The sequence below is a fragment of the Bombus pyrosoma genome, linkage group LG10 (assembly GCF_014825855.1).
Source record: "Bombus pyrosoma isolate SC7728 linkage group LG10, ASM1482585v1, whole genome shotgun sequence".
NCBI lineage: Eukaryota > Metazoa > Arthropoda > Insecta > Hymenoptera > Apidae > Bombus > Bombus pyrosoma.
In genome coordinates, this window is record NC_057779.1 from 195,634 (window position 1) to 216,301 (window position 20,668).

At 34.3% G+C, this 20,668-nt stretch overlaps 1 protein-coding gene across 5 annotated transcripts in view; it reads right to left on the reverse strand.

Annotated features, from left to right (window-relative positions):
- The window catches only part of LOC122571564 (homeobox protein dve-1), a 58,591-nt gene that overhangs the window by 17,247 nt on the left and 20,676 nt on the right, over positions 1-20,668 (reverse strand). Inside the window, exons 1-2 of one of the 5 annotated variants that reach the window (XM_043735489.1) lie at positions 6,667-6,773; positions 5,288-5,688 (exon numbers count right to left, since the gene is read on the reverse strand). The exons of the other annotated variants lie outside the window; for them this stretch is intronic. Coding sequence (XP_043591424.1) covers positions 5,288-5,348 — 61 coding nt within the window. The 5' untranslated portion in view covers positions 5,349-5,688; positions 6,667-6,773. Of the gene's footprint in view, positions 1-5,287; positions 5,689-6,666; positions 6,774-20,668 lie in introns of those variants that run through there. 5 annotated transcript variants of the gene reach the window in all.

Here is a 20,668-nt window from a genome sequence, read left to right on the forward strand (position 1 = left end):
TATATGTTATACGTAGAATTTAAAAATAATTCCCAATTTGCTTCAAGTTCTTTTATAAAAATAATGCAGGGATGAGAAGAATAAAACGCATCAAAAGGTTGAAAATAAAAAACATGTAAGCTTTGAACGGATGAAAGAAAAGCGTGTGACTGGTAAGGATGCAGAGTTAATACGTCTCCTTAATCTTTTATTTCGGACCATTTTTGATATAACAACGTGATCTTTCCTCTCTCTCTCTCTCTTTCTCTCTCTCTCTCTCTCTTTCTACCGGACTCATTAGTTGTGTCGTGCAAATATTAATCTCTTTGTATTTCACTGAACCTCGATCCGAACCTCCGAAGCGCGTTTTACTCGATAGTCGAGATCATTCTCTCAACGTATGCGTCGCCGTTGAATGAAAGCAAGGGTGAAAACTTGCCCTAAGACGCTTAGAGAGTAAGCTCTTATACAAGACAGAGAATAAGAGAAGGGCGTTGTTCGCTCGTACTCCGCTACCGTTTCCCTGTATGTATATCCGTTTCTATGTATATAGGTGTTTTGCATATGCGTGTATCTATATGCGGAATATGCGCGTGTACGCCCGCTTACACGCACACACATCACGAGCGAAGAGTTTGTTTTCCAACATCTGCACAGGTTCGTACGATTTCTCGTCGTTCGTCGCGGTAACTGACATTTGTGTGCACGCACTATACTCGAAAGATTAAAATTACTTTGGTAAACTGCGTCGAACGAAGGAAAAGGAAGGAAACTTCGTAAGATACTAGAAGGGGACGGGGGGGGCGGGCGGGGACAGGATTCTCGAAGAGGGAGAACGTCTCGTAAATTTCTCGACTAAGGAGCTTAATTTGGATTTTCGGTAACGAGTTATTGTAAGCGCCAACTCATTGGGGGATGATTTAAGTGGCACCAAGGACAGGTTCCGGTCGTCTATTACCGATAGGCGATGGACGGATTATTCGTTGGATTTTCAAGAACAATATCGCGAAACTTCTTATCGGTACCAGTCTGTCGCTTTCGAAAGTCTTGCAGCGTATCAGAGAAAACAGCTAACATGAGATTCGGTTTATTTGTTTAATTTGAGCCCGAGATATCGGGGTGGAAGCTGATGGATGGATTTTTCCCTAGTTATGCAATGTTAACCAATATTGCCTAGAAATAAGAGTATGCTGTTTGCGGAAAAACCGCGATGCCTGCCTGTTGAGTAAATTTAATTGATTTCTTTTAAACAAATAATGATTTCGCTTAGATTCTGGATACAATAAACGTAGTAGCGTAAACGACATTAAATACTATGTTAATTTAACAAGTTATATCAGGATGTTTTTACGCAGGGTTTATAGTGCTAGATTAAGAAACAGAGATATATACGTACGAAATGTATATACCACAGCAAACATGCCGTGTTTATGTACAATTCAATATGTGAAAAACATTCGAGGAATGAATTGTTGTACCGTTGTACTATACTGTACTGGATAATAGTTTTGAGTAGGCTAGCAAAACAAATGATACTATCTTATTCGCTCTAAGGATAGCTACACATAGGTTGACATTTCTCGATTCTGTATATATGGCCATTCCTTCACGTAACGTGCGAAATACAAAGTTTGTAATCTGAATCGAACATATCGTTTGTATGAATTTGTTTCATCGCTTTTGAGCATTGAATTAATTTTTGCGCTATCTTTCATATGGCGGATTATACGCTAAATATTATATTCGTGTCACGTTTCTAAAGAATATAGGTCATCCTAAGCATCTGCAATATTTTCGTTATTGTTTGACTGTATGGAAACAGTTTGCAAAGTTTAACAATTCAATAAGCAATAGCTTCGTTTCTCAAGATTTTAAGTTGCGAAATTTCAGGCTCTCGGCATTGATTTAACACTTTCGCTACTGCCGTTTAAGGCAAAAGTCGCTGTTCGCAGCTCGAGTTTCCAATTTTCAGCATGTTGCATAATATGTCACATATTTTTACGTATATATGTAATAATAAAAAAAAAAAGATAGGTAGACGATCCAAGGAGCTTTTAGAATGCGTCACGTATGTATGATTATGGGACTGTAATAAGCAACTAGTGCGTCACATACGCGTTGTAGCGAGAGGATAAACAAGATAACATATCCAAAAAAATTTTATTGTTGCATAAAATTTATCAATTGTACATACAATGGAGACCTGTATGACGCGAACGATACGTTCCGTGTATATGTATATTTTGTTTAAAATACTATCAAAAATGATCACTGTTCGTTTTTACACACGTTGGAGAAACAAATCAAAAATGCTGTTCCTTACTTATAGGTAATCGTATGATTCTCGATAAATTCACAGGTGGTTGGGACACATACGCATCGGTTCTTTCTTTGTACGATAACAAATTAAATTTTATTTCGAAGTATCATATCCTACAGAATAAAAATCGTTTCCAAAATTGTGTACAATTATACAGTTACAATTTTTAATTTACCAAGTTATCAATTTATTTACTTATACAAGTTAATGGAATTCCATTTTTTCATGTACGTACAAACTGTAAATGAAACAATGTGTCGTTAAGAATTAGTCGAAGCTCAATATATCACACAAGTGTAATTTCATTCTTTTCTACGAGTAATGTTCTTATGCGTCGGTGAATTATCTCGTTTCAAAGAATGTAAAAGTCTAAAATTTCAAACTCTCAAAAATTATCAAAAAATATAGATGATCTTAAAATTTCAGAAATTGGAATGTTGACAATCATTCTCGCCTAACGTGGGATTCCTTGCAAGTGTCTGACTTATGCCGCTGAACTGTTTTCGGCTAAAGCCAGTGTTTACACCGCAGGAATTTCCTGTAAGTGTCAGACGTTTATATGTCAATGCATTGAAAAAGCGTGGTTCTAAATGATTTTCAGCTATCGTATTCGCGTCAGATGTACACAATTGAAAAATTGTAGGAAGACCACCTTTCTCGAAATATCCGTTCCTATTAAATAGAGACATTTAGTCACAGTGTTAAAAGTTGAAAGTAATTTTTAGGAAATATTAGAAACGCTTAACTTATATGGGACTGTATGTAAAATTTCTGAAATAAATGAAGGACGAAATATATTTGACAAATGGAATTTTTATTTTATATTCAAAATAATTGGAGAAGAAAAAAGGAAGGAAATTCGAAAATTAAAAAACGTATTATAGAAAATCTAGGCTTCCTTTACAGTGAACGATGAAAGAGAGGGGAAAGAAGATTTTATAAGAGGAAGAGTAGAAAATATCTTTTCCACCTGTACAAGTCACTTTGTTTAGGAAATTATTTTACAAAGTCTTTCTTATAAGAAAGCAATTCTCGTCAAAAAATACCAGATGATTCGCAATTGAGAAAAATTCAATTATCGTTTAGACATTTTGTCAAAATTCATTAAATATGAATACGAATCTTACGGAAAGAATTATCAAAAAATATTTTCCAACGCAATTACAGAGCTTAAATGCGTTACAGTATTAGAATGCGAATATCTAATTATTCAAATTGCCATTTATAATTGTACAATATATGCAATGCATCCTTAATGTCGCACAACCTTCAAGATGTATCCTATTTCCTAGAGATATATGTACCTTACGGCTATAACAAGAAGAAAGTTATCAAAGATTATTTAAAAGAAAGAAGCGCTAAACGGTATGAAATGATTCAGCCTGTGGCTGACAACCTGATTTAGAAACGGGATGGAGTCCTCCACGAAATCCTCAGAAGGAAGAGAGCTGATCCTTCCGGCGACCGGAGAGTCCTGCAGAATGACGTAGTAATCCCACGGGAGAGCCTCGGCCTTAGCCTTAGCTTAAGCCATAAGGGTTTGCATACACGCGCAGAGAGAGAGACCGGCACAAATCAGGATACACACACAAGCAAACGTACTGTATACAGTGGCTTGCACGCGTCCTTAAAATACGGATATACGCGCAACACGAATGCTCCTAATCCACGAGGGTTTCAGCAAAACCTGAACCCGCCATCGGCCGAGGAACACTTTGGATTTAGCTATTCCACTTGCTCGGACGATCTAAAATATTTAGGGAGATCGATGAGAGCTGCGTGCGTTCTGAAGTAACATCAAAGACGATCGGATATGCAAAGGAACTGAGCAAGATTCCTTCTCGACTTGCCATGGAAAAATAAACGTTTCAAAGAGCTTATGGGTTCCCGGAGGACCGACGAGTTTCATTTTGCTAATGATGTTTTAAACCTCTATCTTTCAATTTCTTTGAGTCTCGTCCCTTTCCATTTCGTAGAATATTAAAAAATCTTAACATTGTGTTTAATTGTAAACAGTAAACATTTATGGAGAATTTTTTAATTTAATATATTACGTATTACTAACGTATTACGTATTACGTATTACGTTACCATCGACTTAATATCGACTATATTACATCATATGTATAATTTACTTATCTTATTCCCACGTTTCTGCTACATTTCTGTGGCTAATCGCACTTCTTTCGCACAACTGGAAATACCACGCAGGAAGGGTTATAATTGAAACACAACAGTTTCGCCGGTTCTTTTGAACAATGAAGGCATTTTATGCGACATTGTGCTAAGGCACGTAATCTTCGGGGGTTTCTCGGGAAGTGACGCTGGTCGGAGCAAGCTAAGGTCGGTAAGAGAGAGGGGTCGAAGAAGACGGCAGCCACGAGCATCGAATCGGTGATGGAAGGGTGAAGGCTGGAGGAGGGTAAAAGGGGAGGGTTAAAGGGCTCCTTAGCGGAGATCTTAGGCAAATCCAGCGTGAAATCGCATCAGAACATCCCCTTGCCAAAACCACCACTTACTCGTACCATCCTTGCTTGATATCAGTGGTATCCGCCTAAGAAAATTTTTATTGCTATTTTTTCTTCGTCCCTCTAGAAAAAACTACGTTTACGCACTGCTTAAATATTATATAACGTCATAAACGTTAGGGTAACTTAGGGTAAAAGAATCATCGCTATTACAAATATTTTGTGATATTTACTTGTGTTGAATTTCCGCCTACTACGATGGATATACTTTTTTTTACATATGCATTTAATTAATTGCCATACGCGTATGCCTATTACATATATGCCTATTGCACACGTATAACTGTTAATTGATTCTTAATATAAGTTTTTATATTTGATTTTATCTTCGAAAATATAACATGGGTAAATTCCTATACGTTGTTACGTTTGTCACGCAGTTACAACAATTCCTGTACATCATCAATTGTCGTTATCTGATAGAATTCCCAGCAGGGAATAACGGATAATAAAGTCTCACCTCTGTTTTGAATCGTCACGGTGCTACAGGTAAATGTGACTTTTGACGAGCTGACGACCATAAGGCTACAATTACTCAAGACTTTAGCCAGCGCACTATCTCCGGCACTCGCATTCTTCCTTTTCTCTTCCACGTTCTTGCCACGGGACCTTTGTCGGAGCTTGCTTCTCTTAATCAAACCACGGAGAGAAAAGACATTAAAAGCCGCGGAGAGACCCCGTATCTCGCCTCGAAATAAAGTTCTAGTCAACCAGGGAAGATAAGGCTCCCCCTCGACGCTGCTCTCTTTCTTCTACTCTTATAGGATCGCTGTCTAAACGCACTCTATTATTACAATACACTCAGCTGAGCTCAACAGAGTCGCGTGTGATTTCTTCTTCCACGGAAGATTATGTCGTATCCTATGAAAATGTTGCCCTGGCATTAGATAACACCTTAATGATCGAAGGTTTAATGCATTCCCTACTGCGTGGAAGTATTATTCTTTTCTTTTTTTCAAGTTTCTCTAAATTAAATAAAAGGTTTCGAACTTTAGGAATCAAATTCTCTTACGAATAAACACTGCCTTTATTTATTTTATCGTTATTCGGATATGTTAGGATTAAGTTTTACTACTTAAATCTATGCCAAATACCGAAGCGTACACTGTAATCACTCATAATCAAACTTTATTGTTGTGCTTATTACTTCCAAACATAGAGCTTGAAAACATACGATTTTCAAATATAAACGTAAATAATATTTTCACAAGACGGTAAGAGAAATTTTTGAGAAAATAATTTTCTACTGTAAAACGACATATGATTAAACACGAACTATTAATTATTCTGTTCATATTATCTGTTCTTAACACGACTACGATTCTAATAAAGTTAATTACTTCGATCATAGTTCAAAACATTTACATGAAATTTATTTATTCCCTCTTATGAATTCGCATTGCTAGTTTCAACATAATATGCATCAAATTAAGATGTAAATAAAGTTATCGAAAAATGTGTATAATCTCTAATATGTAATCTATAGTGTATCACAAAGGAAAATAACCTAATACGTATTTCTTCGATATAGATTCTGAAACGAACCACTATATAAATATCATAACAAATACTATACTTCTTGATGTTTCATGCATTTTTGCCCCGCACGGGTATTCTATCTGTCTCTTTCGCCTTTGAATTCCCTATAAATGCACAAACATCCACAGTCTATCAATTACATATTTTATCTTTTTCTCAGTGAGCAGCAGCAGCTCGATAAATTTGAAACTCTTCTTTCTGTAATACGCATTACAGCAACGAGCTGCATGCAGCGTATAGTTATTTGTTTCGTGGTCTTAAACTTGCAAGAATATTTGCGAATAAAAACTTATCACTTACGGGAAGCCTAATACGCAAGTCTATTGGTCGGGAAATCACTTGAACGGATCGAATCGCGCGGTCACCGACGCGTCGTTCTGGTAAGCCGCGCTTTCGCGAGCATCGTCTTCGACGCAAACAGGAACTCGAACTAGATCTCTGCGTGAATACATCCAGGTGAATACATAATGTGTAATCCTCGGGGTATGCGGACTCGGCGTCTTAAGCTAATCTTGTTAGGCGTTCTAAGCCTTCGGCTGACCCTGCGGAGCGGACTTTTAATCCCTTAACACGGCTACGCGTACGAAGATTTTGCATAAGAAAGAAATAGGATTGCCCTGCCCCTGTTCGAAGGTGACGAGCCGTTTTCCGTCTTCTTTCGCACACTGCCAATGTGTTTCTTAAAGAATCGAAGTTCCGTGTTGCATACGTTCAGATCAGAAACCTTTTCATTCGAAAAAGTAGCAGATGCCAAGGGGCTCTCTTTATTTTATGCGATCTCTTTTTGCGTCACCTTAGAAGTGTTAGCTTAGAAAATTCATAGAAGTGTAACTTTTTTTTTACTACAACGGAACAGCTGGCAACATGCTATGTTTAATTTTATGTTAGGCGCAAGATAATCGTTTGGTTACATTCCTGTAATAGTGTACGTTACCGTGCATAAATTATGTCAGCATCTGATGCAATTTGATATAAAATATTCGTATCTTTGTTACAATTTCTGAATTATGGTATAAAAGTATTCCATAACTGGGGTTAAATGAAACACTGGTAATCTTAAGCTAAAATAAGTAATATGCCTACATATTACGTTACTCTAGCTTTATATTTATTTGTAAGAAATGACTGACGCTTTATAAAATCTATATCCTCTTGTAGAATGTAGGTATATAGAAACACGTGTTTTAATCGTTGCAATTGTAAAACCTTAACGTTGAACAAACTCAATTTACAACCACTTAAACTTACTAGATCCAGGTATCTTCGTAGAACTAATTTTTATCCAACTCCAACTATTGTTCTTTTATTTATGTATCGATATTTACTAACTGTACGTAGTTGGCCGAGATTCAAAATTATGGCTCAAAATTAGGTTAGTGTGGTTTTATTTAAAAAGTATATTTTATCTATTTATTATACAATATAAATAATATGAAAATGTCCAAATATGTATAAACGATAGATTAACATCGAGGAACAGATTATTGATTCAATTCAATGGGTAAGTAATTGCATCAGTTCGCCAATATTTTGAGTACATTACATAATTGACGATTGCCGAAAGAGCGATTCGTTGTTTTTTATCCTGGAAAAACTTCAAAATCGTTATGATGTTTAGTTGATTCGGTAGATGTGATATCGGAAGTGCTAGAAACGTTTGTAGCATAGAGTGGACCACATTGTCTTCATTATAATTTATCATGTTGTTAGTGAATGGATCAAAATTTCAACATAATATGACCGAATCTCACGACTTTTTATCTTTGCATAACGTGTGCCGAGGAAATCAATCGATTTTGGTACGAAAATATCTTCATATACCTCGCTCCACATTTAATACAATTTAATCGTGGATTTGTTAAATTTCATATAAAGGATCGAGATTCCCTCTTCCATTTTCAATTATGATACGCCAATAAATTTTACCATGAAAAAACTTGAATAATTGAAATATCGAATAGTAATTATTCGATGTAAAATAATAAACTTAACGTGTACTTCATATCCGTCTGTACTAATTAGTTCAAATGTTTTGCAATAATTCCTGGTGTCAGCACTATAATATCAATAACAGAATTCGAAACTTTATAATTACATAGCACACTTCTGATAATACGAAGTAAGCCAAAAATTACTTTTCGCATAAACGGAAATGCTTGTACATATTTTTATAACATACAATACAAATTTAACAATTTTATAATATACAAATATTTAACATACAATTTGGTAATTGTGTTTCAAAACCTATAAGATTGAACCTGAAGCTCTGGATTCTGCAACTCACATAATCTATGTCTATAGCTTCCAAATTTTATTTTATTTGCTTGTCGATATGCTATTTATTTTATATTGTTAGCACGCTATTATATCGATAGTAAACGTTTTATCTACGAGAATAATTATCCCCCAAGTTTCAAATTAAATTAAAAATCTGTAATCGATATTAAGAATCTCTTCTCTTACTGGTGTACAAAATTTTGGCTGCAGGGGTTTAATCACATCTGAAAATTCAGTAGTTAAACATAAGTATTTAAATTCGGACGATGTGAATGTGAAAATAATTATGATATCAGCTTTCGAGTGGAGGAACTCTTTATAATTCGTCGCGGATCCAGTATACAGTTTGTTTGTCCATGCGCGTTGCAACATAAGGAAAAAGCAATTAACAAATCCTATTAAAAATAAAGTCAAGAGACGTTGTCGGCGGAGACTTGATGTTGTCTTATATCTATATTTATAAGAGTCTTAGAATATTAAGGCTGCAGAAGAGACTATTATGATTATACAATGAGAGCAAATTCGTGATTCAACGACACATCCTTTCTGTTTTCTATCCTGCTTCAGGCTATTCTTAAGGTTCCTAAGACGACTTCAAAAGAAAATTACCGTTATTGAAATTTAGTCGCCTTAAAATTTATTTCTATTAATATAAAAGTTTCATATTTTCCTTGATCTATTTATATATGCAATAAGATATTTGTCTCTGTTATAATATCCCTACAAATCCAAGATCGATACGGTTAGAACATATTTGCATTTATCATCATGTAACATATTACATTATAATAACAGAGTAATATTCTTGTGTTAAAAAATATGTTTTACTTTGTTTATCCTTTCTAACAAGGTAGTAGTATTTTTCTCTAATTCGAGAGCAAACAAAGATGCAAATGAAAATATGTCGCATGAGTGAATAATTTGTCGAAACGTCTAATACATACCAACATCTTGTATTAAATATTCATATTTTACTTAAATTGGATAAATATGCGTTATATAAATACTGAAAAATTATTGAAAAATAAATATTGAAACATAAAATAAATATCTCGTATGTTAATGCCTTTTTTAATGGACCTTATATTCTATATACAATCTTCTAGTGATAAAAGACGAAGAAACACGGTAAAAATTTATTTAATATCTAATATATCCATTATAATGATTACTGGCATCGCATAAAACACGTGTAAAGTATTTTACAAATATTACTCAAATTAAAATGTTAATGCATACCTTACGCTAGACCTGTACAAAAGTTAATATGTAACATAATAGTCCCACGCGTGCTAGAATGCTGAGGTAAATTCGGGGTATTTGCCTTGCATCTAAAGATTTTTTTTACTTGGAATCTAATCGAATAGACGCCCGGGAATAAACATTTAAAGCGTGATTACGGAAAGGGCCGGAGGCACCCATCGATGACATCACCTGCCCCATCGTGAGCCTGAAAGAGGAGAAAGATAAATCGAAAACAGGATGCAGAGGCGTGGATTTTCGCAGAGGCCGACGTGGTGGCATGCACACACAAGCTCGTATCCACCAGTACATTGGAAAACGTAGTTGGAGATACAGTGGAAAGAGAAAGAGCGAAGATGAGGGGATCAGTGTATACCTACACGCGTCATGGTACACACGAGAGTTAATGCCACTCACACATCGTTGCCACCTTCGAGGATTATCCTACGGGGATATTTTTGATCGTGCAATAATCCCTAATACGATTTACACAGCTCGTGCTCGCAGGGACGCACACATTATTCGCTGACGCCCATAACCATTCGCGACATTGCACCTGACTGTCGCCAGGGCGCCTCGCGTTCCGCAAGAATTTTAATTAACCGATACCGATGTCGAATAAATCATCTTTTTATTCGAGATAGTTTACATTGTCTTTCGGAGAAATATTAATAAACAGGGGCTGTTCAATTTGTTATGGAAAGCCCGAAGATAATGATTCAGTGATAAATCGTACCAGCGAAATATGATTAATATAAAACGCTAATACTTGTGTAGCCGAGATAGTGACCGTATTAAGTCATAAAAAGTATACAGCCAGAATACTGGTATAAATTTAAATAACGATTAAAAAGCAAGTGTTGAAAGATATAAATAAGTTTTGAACACACAGCTGGTGTACCTTAAGGTTATTTTGATTGGTTATGATTTAGCGGCGTAAAATACGTGACTATTGTTATAGTTTAGGAGGAAAGATACTCATATAGTTAATTATAGACGCATGATATGTAATGTGGCAAACAACTTCAAATGTTAAGAGGGATTGACAATGTGAAATATTCTACAGTTTCATTAAATTCATTGAAACGTGTCTTTTAAAATCAATGATTTACAAGCTTGGGATAAAAAGCTTTATTAGTAAGGCATCGGACTTCGCTAATCTCGCAGTATCGTTTCGTCTCTCCTGCTCTAGGTATACATTTACAGCTCTGTATATTGTATGTACAAAAAAATTATTACCTTACGTTAAGGTATATTTTAATTCCTATTTCTTTCCTTTAATCTGAAATATATTTGCATTCAACATAGTGTAACATACTATTATGATGATAACATACAATATGCATTACAGGTGTAGTGTAATAAACATACGTTTTTTTTATCGAAAGATATCGAATTATATATATATATATATATATATATATATATATATATAATTATATAAAATTGGCATCATACGTATTTATCCATGAAAGTCAGCAAGCAATAATTTAAGTTCTATCTTGCTATTTTAAAAACAATCCATGTTTCTCAAGAACGAAGAGGGTAGTTCTAATGAAAACTTTTATTTAAGAAGCACCAATCAGATCTTTGACAAGAAAGATTAAACTACTCTTTGATGCTACAATGTTAATTCAATTACTTGAACGAAGGAAAAGGATGGACTCAATCGCACAAGGCGGCAGTTTTCTCCCATCTTAACGATAAGAAACGGCAAAGACTGAGATGTTATTGAAATGTCGCCGCTATTCCACTACAAGATATTACAGATTGATGAAACTGCAAGGACCGATTAAAAGATTAAAACATAGCGGCTAATCGTTGTTATGGCGCGGCGGGTAAAACGAAGGAGCCAAGTGGCACTCAACGGTTGTTAGTCGCTCGGATAAAGATAAGTGTCGACCCTTCTTCTTCTGATTGTGAGACTCCTTCGTCTTCTTCCTCTCGTCAGACGTTGGCGAAGATTAAGCCAGCAGCCGTGGCCGGTGACCCGTGAAGATAACCGGCCGTATATTCCTAAAGCCGTCGATCGGTTCGTCGTCCATGCGCTTCTCGTAAGCCGCGACTTTTTTATCAACCCCTTTCGTGCGTTGCATCGTTAGCTTTCGGATTTCCGATGTGCCGTTCATTGCACTTTCAGCTGCTCGCACGCGCTTACGCCGCAAGGAATCGCGTTCCAGATAACGCATTCATCGGCCAGCGAAACAAGACGTTGAGAGAGAAAAGAGGAAGGAGCGGTTTCTGCACGCGGATGCTGTACCTACCTGTTCCGCAGCTTTCAACAATGCCCATCTTTTGTCATTTCTCATTGGTCCAAATTTCGTCAATATTCATAATCGCTTCAGAGCCTGTCCAATTTCAGGCAAAGATATATTTCAAGAAATTACAAACGATTGGATTTATTATTCACTTTATGCGCGTAACGAGAAAAAGAATATTGCCATTTAAATTATTTGCCGAGAACAACGAGTTTTTTTTTATAGAATACCATGTAGAGGCGTATCTTCTTGCGAAAATTATGTAAACATTTTAAAATTAAAAATCGCGTATGATACGTTTTAAGAACATTTAATCATAAATGTGACGTACTATTATTAAAGAAAAAAAAGAAACGTACATATATTTCGAAGCTTTTATCTGCTGAAAATGATATTCTCAGAATGATATTATCGATCATTTTTATTCCCTATAAAACTGTAGCGCTATTAAATTTTATATTGAAAGATTACAATCACCATTTCGTTATGGATTTGACAGATTATACATACATTATTTGCACAGTTTATTAAAAAGTAAATCATATGACAACGTACATTTTGGATGCTGTATGCACAATGTACATACATTGTAACCACGAAATGTAGCGTGAATCACTCTCTTTGTTCAAAGAATTAATTTTATTGACTGCATCTTAGGTTAATCGTAAACAATAATACAGATAAAAATAAGATAACGTGACACGAGCTTAATGTAACATGATAAAGATCGAGAGATTAGGTGAAAGTGTGAAATTCCATTTAGAATATCGATGACCTCGTTTCTAAAATTATGATAACGCGTGATTATTATCTTGTAACCATTCTTGTAGCAAAAAAATACGTGATCATTTTAAATTGAGATCCACTTCTGACACCATGAAATTAGATAATCTCATCGAATCACCCACAGCGATCACTAAATCCTACACTTCAAAATATGCATGCTACGCATTTGTGTAACCATACCCAAGACCATGCTCGGCTATACATATTATTATATGCGTGCATTTACATACTCATGAGATTATGTGTTAATTCAAAACTTGCTTTGGATTTATCTTTGTCAATGTAATTTTTATCTTTCGGAATAAAAATCCGTTTTAGCAAAGACCGCGTTTAAAGTCGATTACGGGATATTTATACGGGCTAAAACGCGCATCAATTATCATGATATTTGAGCTTTGAAAACTATTTCAAGCGAAAGATAATTAGCATCGAATGAAGGCAGGAATTTATTAGTGAAGAAGGAAATATTTTCTCTCTATGATAAACCGAAATCATCTTATGGTTTTTAAATAGAATTAATTCTTGCCCGCGACTTCGTTCGCGTGGACTATTAATATACGGAATGATTTTTGAGCAGATGAATTTTTATGAATGAAAAGCCAGATACCTTTTGTGCTATCAGTTAGATTATTTTCTGCAGTAAAAAATATTATATTACGAAAAGGTTCGATTTCAGAACAAACATGACGTGAACAATAACGTAATCGTTGCTCGTTTTCTACAAAACATGGGAACGTATACAACTCAGATGTTAGGCTGTTGCTCAGTTTCTACAAAACGGATTAAGATGAAACGTACCCTATTTTCTTTCTCCGACACCAAGCTATACAACAGAGAAAGCCCCATCAGAATCCGTTCAGTAGTTTTTACGTGATGCAAATACAAACAGACAGACGGACAGATAGACAAAAATTTCAAAAATTGGTTTTTTGAAACTCCGTAGCTAATGGAGCTATATAGCCGGTCCTGGATAATTATTTTATTCTTTCTTATTCAATGTACAGACACAACCCTTGTATTGTTTTCTCATATTTGTAAACAGATATAGAATATCTTCTCCATGTTTTTAGATTATAAGGAAAAATTATTTTGAAAATACATATATCATGCAGTTTGAGATTAAGAAAAGGAAAGTACATGAAGTTATTCAAGAAACTCTAGTTTTTTATTTAAAAAATGTATTAATATCTCCTTCAATTAATATCAATGAAAGTTCAAATATCGCTATGATCAATCCGTACAATGTTATTCAAAAAACCAGTTTTTATTTTTAAAAAATTTATTAAATATCTTCTTCAATTAATATCAATGAACATTCGCTTGAAAAATGCTTTTGTGACGTTAAGTTGATAATCAGCTCAAATATCGCTATGATCAATCCGTACAATGTTATTCAAAAAATTCCAGTTTTTTTATAAAAAAAAAAGTACTAATATCCTCTTCAATTAATGTCAATGAACATTCGCTTGAAAAATGCTTTTGTGACGTTAAGTTGAGGATCAGTTCAAATATCGCTATGATCAATTCGTACCATACTCTGTATATACATACTTGCTATACATTCAGCAATTTTTCGTTAAAATTATACTTTGTTACTGGTATATTATGAATATTTGTTTTTTTCGAGATGTAATTTTATTTAAACTTTCGGTATTAGAAAATTTACAAAATTATACTTCTTTTTATCATAGAGAGGTTTAACGAAACACTATATTTCAGTATAGTAACTATTGGCGTTTCATTAAAGTATGTGTGACTGTTAAAGGTTGGAATTATTTTTGTTGAAACGTATACGATTATTTAAATTTAATATACCTATGTATGAAAGAAACTTATTATGCAATTCACATTGACTATTTAGTTGCTAATATGTAAGTATTTCTACTTAGTTGGATCAACTAGATCTACCAGAGATGTAGTGTATGACGCTGCAGGGTTATTTTTATTCTTGCCTGACCCGAAGCGAAATAAACTTTTAGATTTTTATAAATGCCTCCTTCACCATAGATGGAACTAATAGGTCACGGTATAACAGAACTAAATTTCAGAATGTAAGGGAATCTATCCTATTTTCTTTCAAATATATTAACATGTAAATCTTCTTTATGTCTATATTTTGTAATTATTATGTAATGTGCCTCAAAGTTTGTTTTATTTTATTATTCATTATTGAAATGATATTATTTATTTCTACATTTTATTTTCATATTTTCGTACTAACCACGGTAATATTTATAATAGTATTATTTACTTCACTTCAGTTAAGAAATCTCCATGAGCTTCTCGTCAAATTTTGTTCTTTAGATTACTGATAAATGTACATATGTATTTGAACATCACATCATTATTAAGTACAAATGTTTATAGCACTTCGTATTCACATGAAAATATCATCGAATGAGAACAGAACAGATTTCTAAGCTTATTAGTATCAACTATATTAACCACGAAGAGTAAATACTTGACCAGTATATCTTGAAAAATACAATACGTATGGAACAAGTCCGAATTTAATCCAAGTTTGTCCTTCCATACTACGATGATGCTAGAGCTTAATAGCCAGTATAATGTGTCCAGTTTATATTAATTCTGACATAATATTGTACAATTTGCAGTTATACAACAGATTATTATAATGATAATATTTCTCGGTGCAATAATTTTTAATAAATGCCAAGATAATATTATATATTTTATTTCCTGTAAAAAGAAATATCGATTACTCTCATACCCACGCTCTCTCTCTCTCTCTCTCTCTCTCTCTCTCTAAGTCATATACAAAAGTATAATATATTATACAATTTAGTCATTACCGTATAGTATATAATATTACAACAATGTTGAGTGTAAATGTTATCTATATATCTATCTTTTTTCGCCTTGTATGTCGATGATTATTTTGTAACACATGTACACAATGCACACATACGCTGTCTTGCACACAGCATCACGGAAGTGCGCTTTTAATCCTCGAGCTAAAAATCAATAGCGTGGCCCCTCGATGGCTAAAACCTCCCCCGGGATAAGCTCGCGCTAGGACCGTAGTTAAATAAATCCTGGATCAAAGGATAAGTCCTACCTCCGCTCTCTTTTTTCATACACACACTTTTTCCTCTCCCCTCTATCCACGTTCCCTCTCCCTTCTATTCTACACCACGGATTATTTCCAAGATCGTAAATTATGAATCTTAACCAGGTCGACCTAGGGAAATTATTTCCTTTCTCCCTTCTGTCTTTTCTGTTCTACCGGGTACAACTCAGCTAAGCAGGAAGATCGAGATTTGTGGGGGTCCCTATTCGACGGAATTAAGATCATGTTCCGACCTTTTTTCGCATCGGCCTCTCCTGCCATTTTTTCCTTTTCTTCCTCTCTTTCTCTTACTACTTTCTTCGTTCTCACCCCGTTTTGCTCGAAATAACGCTACACATATACAAGCACCTCGTGCACTTCGTTTGTACGGGGATGTCGTAGTGCGAGGCTTAATCTCAGATTATTTCGACCTGCTTCGAGGATCAAGGATTAATTCGAGGACGAGTTGACTTATTTGCGAGCAACGGCCTACGAACGTATTACTCTTTTAAAGTGGAAAATGCATTTTATCGATCTTGCAGCAATTTGCTAATTTTTTCATCGTTCGTAAGAGAGTTTCGATATCAATCAGTTTTGCGAATCATTAAATTATTTCAGCTAACGTTATAAGCGGGACCAATTGCTTTTAAAAAAGCGTATGATAACAAAAATATCGTGGAACAAACGCGAAAACCATGTGTAAAATATATAAAACGTAATGCAAAATGAATTCTTGTATAATCGTACGGTATTGAACGTGTGTATTTACGGAACTGACAAGTACAGTTACTCGCGTTTAGGATCATTGGCCGAAATAAGTGCCTTCCTTAAAACTATGTTTCCGATGAAATTGCAGTATTTTACGAAACACGAGTTGCACCGTTAGAGTATTGCAAAATGTAGCATGCATATTGTATGCTATGCGCAAAGTATAAAGGGAATTTAAATTGATCAGCAAGAAGGAAACGAAAAAGAAAGGCTCAGTGTTTGAGCTTTTAAGGATGAGCGAGTTTTTTAGTCAGTAGGAACGTGGAAAAGAAATCGAAAAGCTATAGAGGTTGGTTTCCTATTGTCTTGTTTAGGTTAAAATCGAAGGGTCTTCTGTATCAGGGTTTTATACGACGAACGTATAGTATAATCCTTTATTGGCGTAAGGAGCAGACTAAACGCCTACAGGATCACGTTGATCCTAGATTTAAGCCCAGTATAAGGAGTTTTAATATCAGGAGTTCATAAGAACAACAGGAATCGTTTGCAACTTCTTTGAAGATTCCTGGCAAGATAGTCCTTAATTAAATGTGCCTGTGTTCAACCGATTTTGACTCGCAAGTATTTGAAAGTATTGCACTACTTCAGAAGCAGATTATTTCCTGAAATAATAAAATCCTCCTTAAAATATTTTCTAGAAAGACATACTAACGAATGAAAATAAATAATTAATAACATGTGTCAGATAACTAAACACTTATTGCACGAGCGCACGCCAAATGTTAAATTTATGAAGTACAAATTATCCCTTCAAAAATTGAAGAAGTATGTTTCTCCTTTATGTATTATATCTTATACTGTATTAATCCTTTTGATCCTCTATGACATATCATAGGTTTTCTAAATTATTACTGTTGTTACATTTTATTCCGATCATTGTTCATCAACTCGAAAAATAAAGCTTCTATACGACGTATCTCAGGAAAATTAATTATCAATAGTACGAGCGAATGTTTTGAAGCGAGTGACTGAATTAGCATAATACCACGTTACTATGTCATACAATTATATAATATAGAATAGCAGGAATGTAAATTCAATACGTGAATATCAATTCTATTTCGCGCCTCTACCTCAAGATCAATTGCTATGATGTAACTATTCCTCTCCCTTTCACATAGTGCGAAGGGAGGCTGAACCGCTTGCAAGGATCTGTAATCCTGATAACACCTTCTACGTATATCCCCTCTGGATCGCCTTTAGTCTCATGTACAAATGCATCCCTATATTTGGACGCGGTGTCCGTTCGTTCTTACGCTTGTTGCTGGCTGACTCTATCCTTGTTGGCGTCTCCACGTTATCCCATGGGAATGTAGGTAAGGGTACTGTGTGACCTCTCTATCCCAGGAGAACAGAAACGATGGGAAGAACTGATAAGGGATCACTAGCTTGTTGAATATATTAAAGGTCTCGAAAAAATGTCACAATCTTTATTATATAAATGCATGGAATGGTTACTAATTGAACAATGCTGTTATATGAATCCTTTATTCGTTGTAATATGTATTCGTACAGCTTAATTTTCTAACTAGTCAATTTTATAATCAAGGTACTTTGTATTTTTAAATTTGTTCGATAAAACAATCGTAACGTGAAAGACGTTATATTTTCAAGCATAGCACACGTTAGAAACGCAAGATGACCTTTTTTAATTATCGTCCAAAATATTTTTATGATCGTTCAAAAAGAACGAGCAAATGTCTTTACGTGAGTTACATTTCGATAAACGGATGATTACAGAAACAAAAGGAATACATTGTATTTTATACTTGAACACTCTGTAATTTGGAAATCTCGGATAAAGAAATTTGTTAAACCATTAAAGGGGGATAAATTGTGTATGCCACGTATTATGAAATTGGGTTAAATAACTTTTGATGATTATCAAATTGCAAATTCATAATAATTTCACTAATTCATTGAAACGTTCCTTTTGTTGTTTTCAGCGATATAGAATTATTTCATAATCGTTCGATGGATATATTTTCAATTGTTATTCTACAAACGGTGCGTCCTGCACTTCATGTGATGCGTGTAAAATACATGCGCATGATGTAAAAAATAAGCGAAACTTGTTTACTCGAGTATTAGGGAAACATGCAGCCTACTTTCCCAAGGAACATTCGCAGGATGTGTCCTATTTCCACCCTGTTGAAAGGTTCTTTTTTCTACTAGCAAGGTCAATATTTATCTTAACGATCGAACATAGAGAACAATCTCAAGATATTTTTACAATTTTAACAATTTCTGTAACGTTCCCAAATTTCTCGTCGATAAATTTATTTATGGTACACTGCAGCCAAAAGTAACAAGAGATAAAAGTACCTTACGAGTTCAATATTTCAAAATGTATTACAATCATAATAAATGCAAGTTATTATGTTGAACAAGTATACTTGAAACATGTACATCTATATTTTATTAAACAAGATACAAAGTAGAGATGTGTAGTGAATAAAATATCTTTCCAATACCAAAGATTTCTCTTCCTCGGTACTTTTCGAATTTCTAAACAAAGACAGTTTCTATACGGCTTTTCCATTTGTTTCTACTCGGTCTTGGTTGAATGTAACTTACAATTTTAAGCGCATCATCTACAACGCAGACTATACATAGTCACGCGTCGATCAAAATCGATTTTATGGCAGACATAAATACCTGTTCGAAATGTTTCTAAGGTTATGATATAATTTATATTAACAATAATTCCTTAAAAACGATTTCTCGTTCATATTGTTGGACGCGATAAATATATGAGCTATAAAGCAGCATTTCTGTATTTGGATAAAAGAAATGAAATCACAGAGAAGTTCTATGTAATAAATTTAAGAAAGAAAAGAAACTTTTACTTTTTTCTTTTACATGCAAAGGTAAACATTATTTAAAAAATTAATCGAATATATTTGGAAATATAATTAGTGTATATCTGTAAATCAACATTTAATTTATCTCGTAAAGGTTGCGCGAAAAATTTACTAATGCATCCAACTGTCTCTCTGTTAATCTTGGATTAAATAATCCTCAAGATTATGCAACCTTACCGTTTTGTTTGCCAAAGACGCTTCAGGGATTAGTAAGTCTGGGTCTTAAATGACGGGATTATATAATCCAGAAGATTATTTAGAGCAGGATTAGACGTAAGATAGACACAGGGTAATTAATTTAACATCAATGTGCGCCGTTATGTGCCCCGTCGATAAACACGATAGACACGTTGTCAAGGTATATGAATCATTCACAAAAAATGTCAAGGATCTTACAAAAGCAGAATTTATCAATGAATTCTTATTAAAAATAAATCAGTCATAATGAAGAGCAATTGGCCGTATTCTTTCCACCGAGATCCTCCATATCACGTATTTAATTTCTATAGTTACTTGTTCCTCTTCACAGAAGCTGAACATTATTTAATCGATCGCATTCGTAAAAGTTTCTACCATCTCCTAACTCCTTAACGATCTTGTACGTTGAATTCGAACAATTGACATGCAATCAAAACCTTAACAAATCAATCAATTACGTGCTACATGAAAATCCTTCGATGCATAAGTCATCAGATCTTCGACTAAACGAACTTGACGAAACTGATAAGCAGAAGTTTAAATCGTTTCGAATTGTGTAAAAGTTAAACTTCTATATATTTACTGCATTATTTTTCCTTTTTTGTAAACATAAGAAAATAACAGAACAGCTACAGCTTGTATTTATAATCCTTTGAAATTTATCGTTGAAGGAAAATATAGATGAAAAGTAGAATAAGAAGAACATGAATATATCGAGTAGAATATGTAAAGAGAAGAGATTCTAAAAATAAACAACGGAAAATGAAAAATATAAAATATGAAAAAACTAGTGCGACGAGAAAAGTTTTGTAAGAAAGTGAACAGTTTGGAGGGAG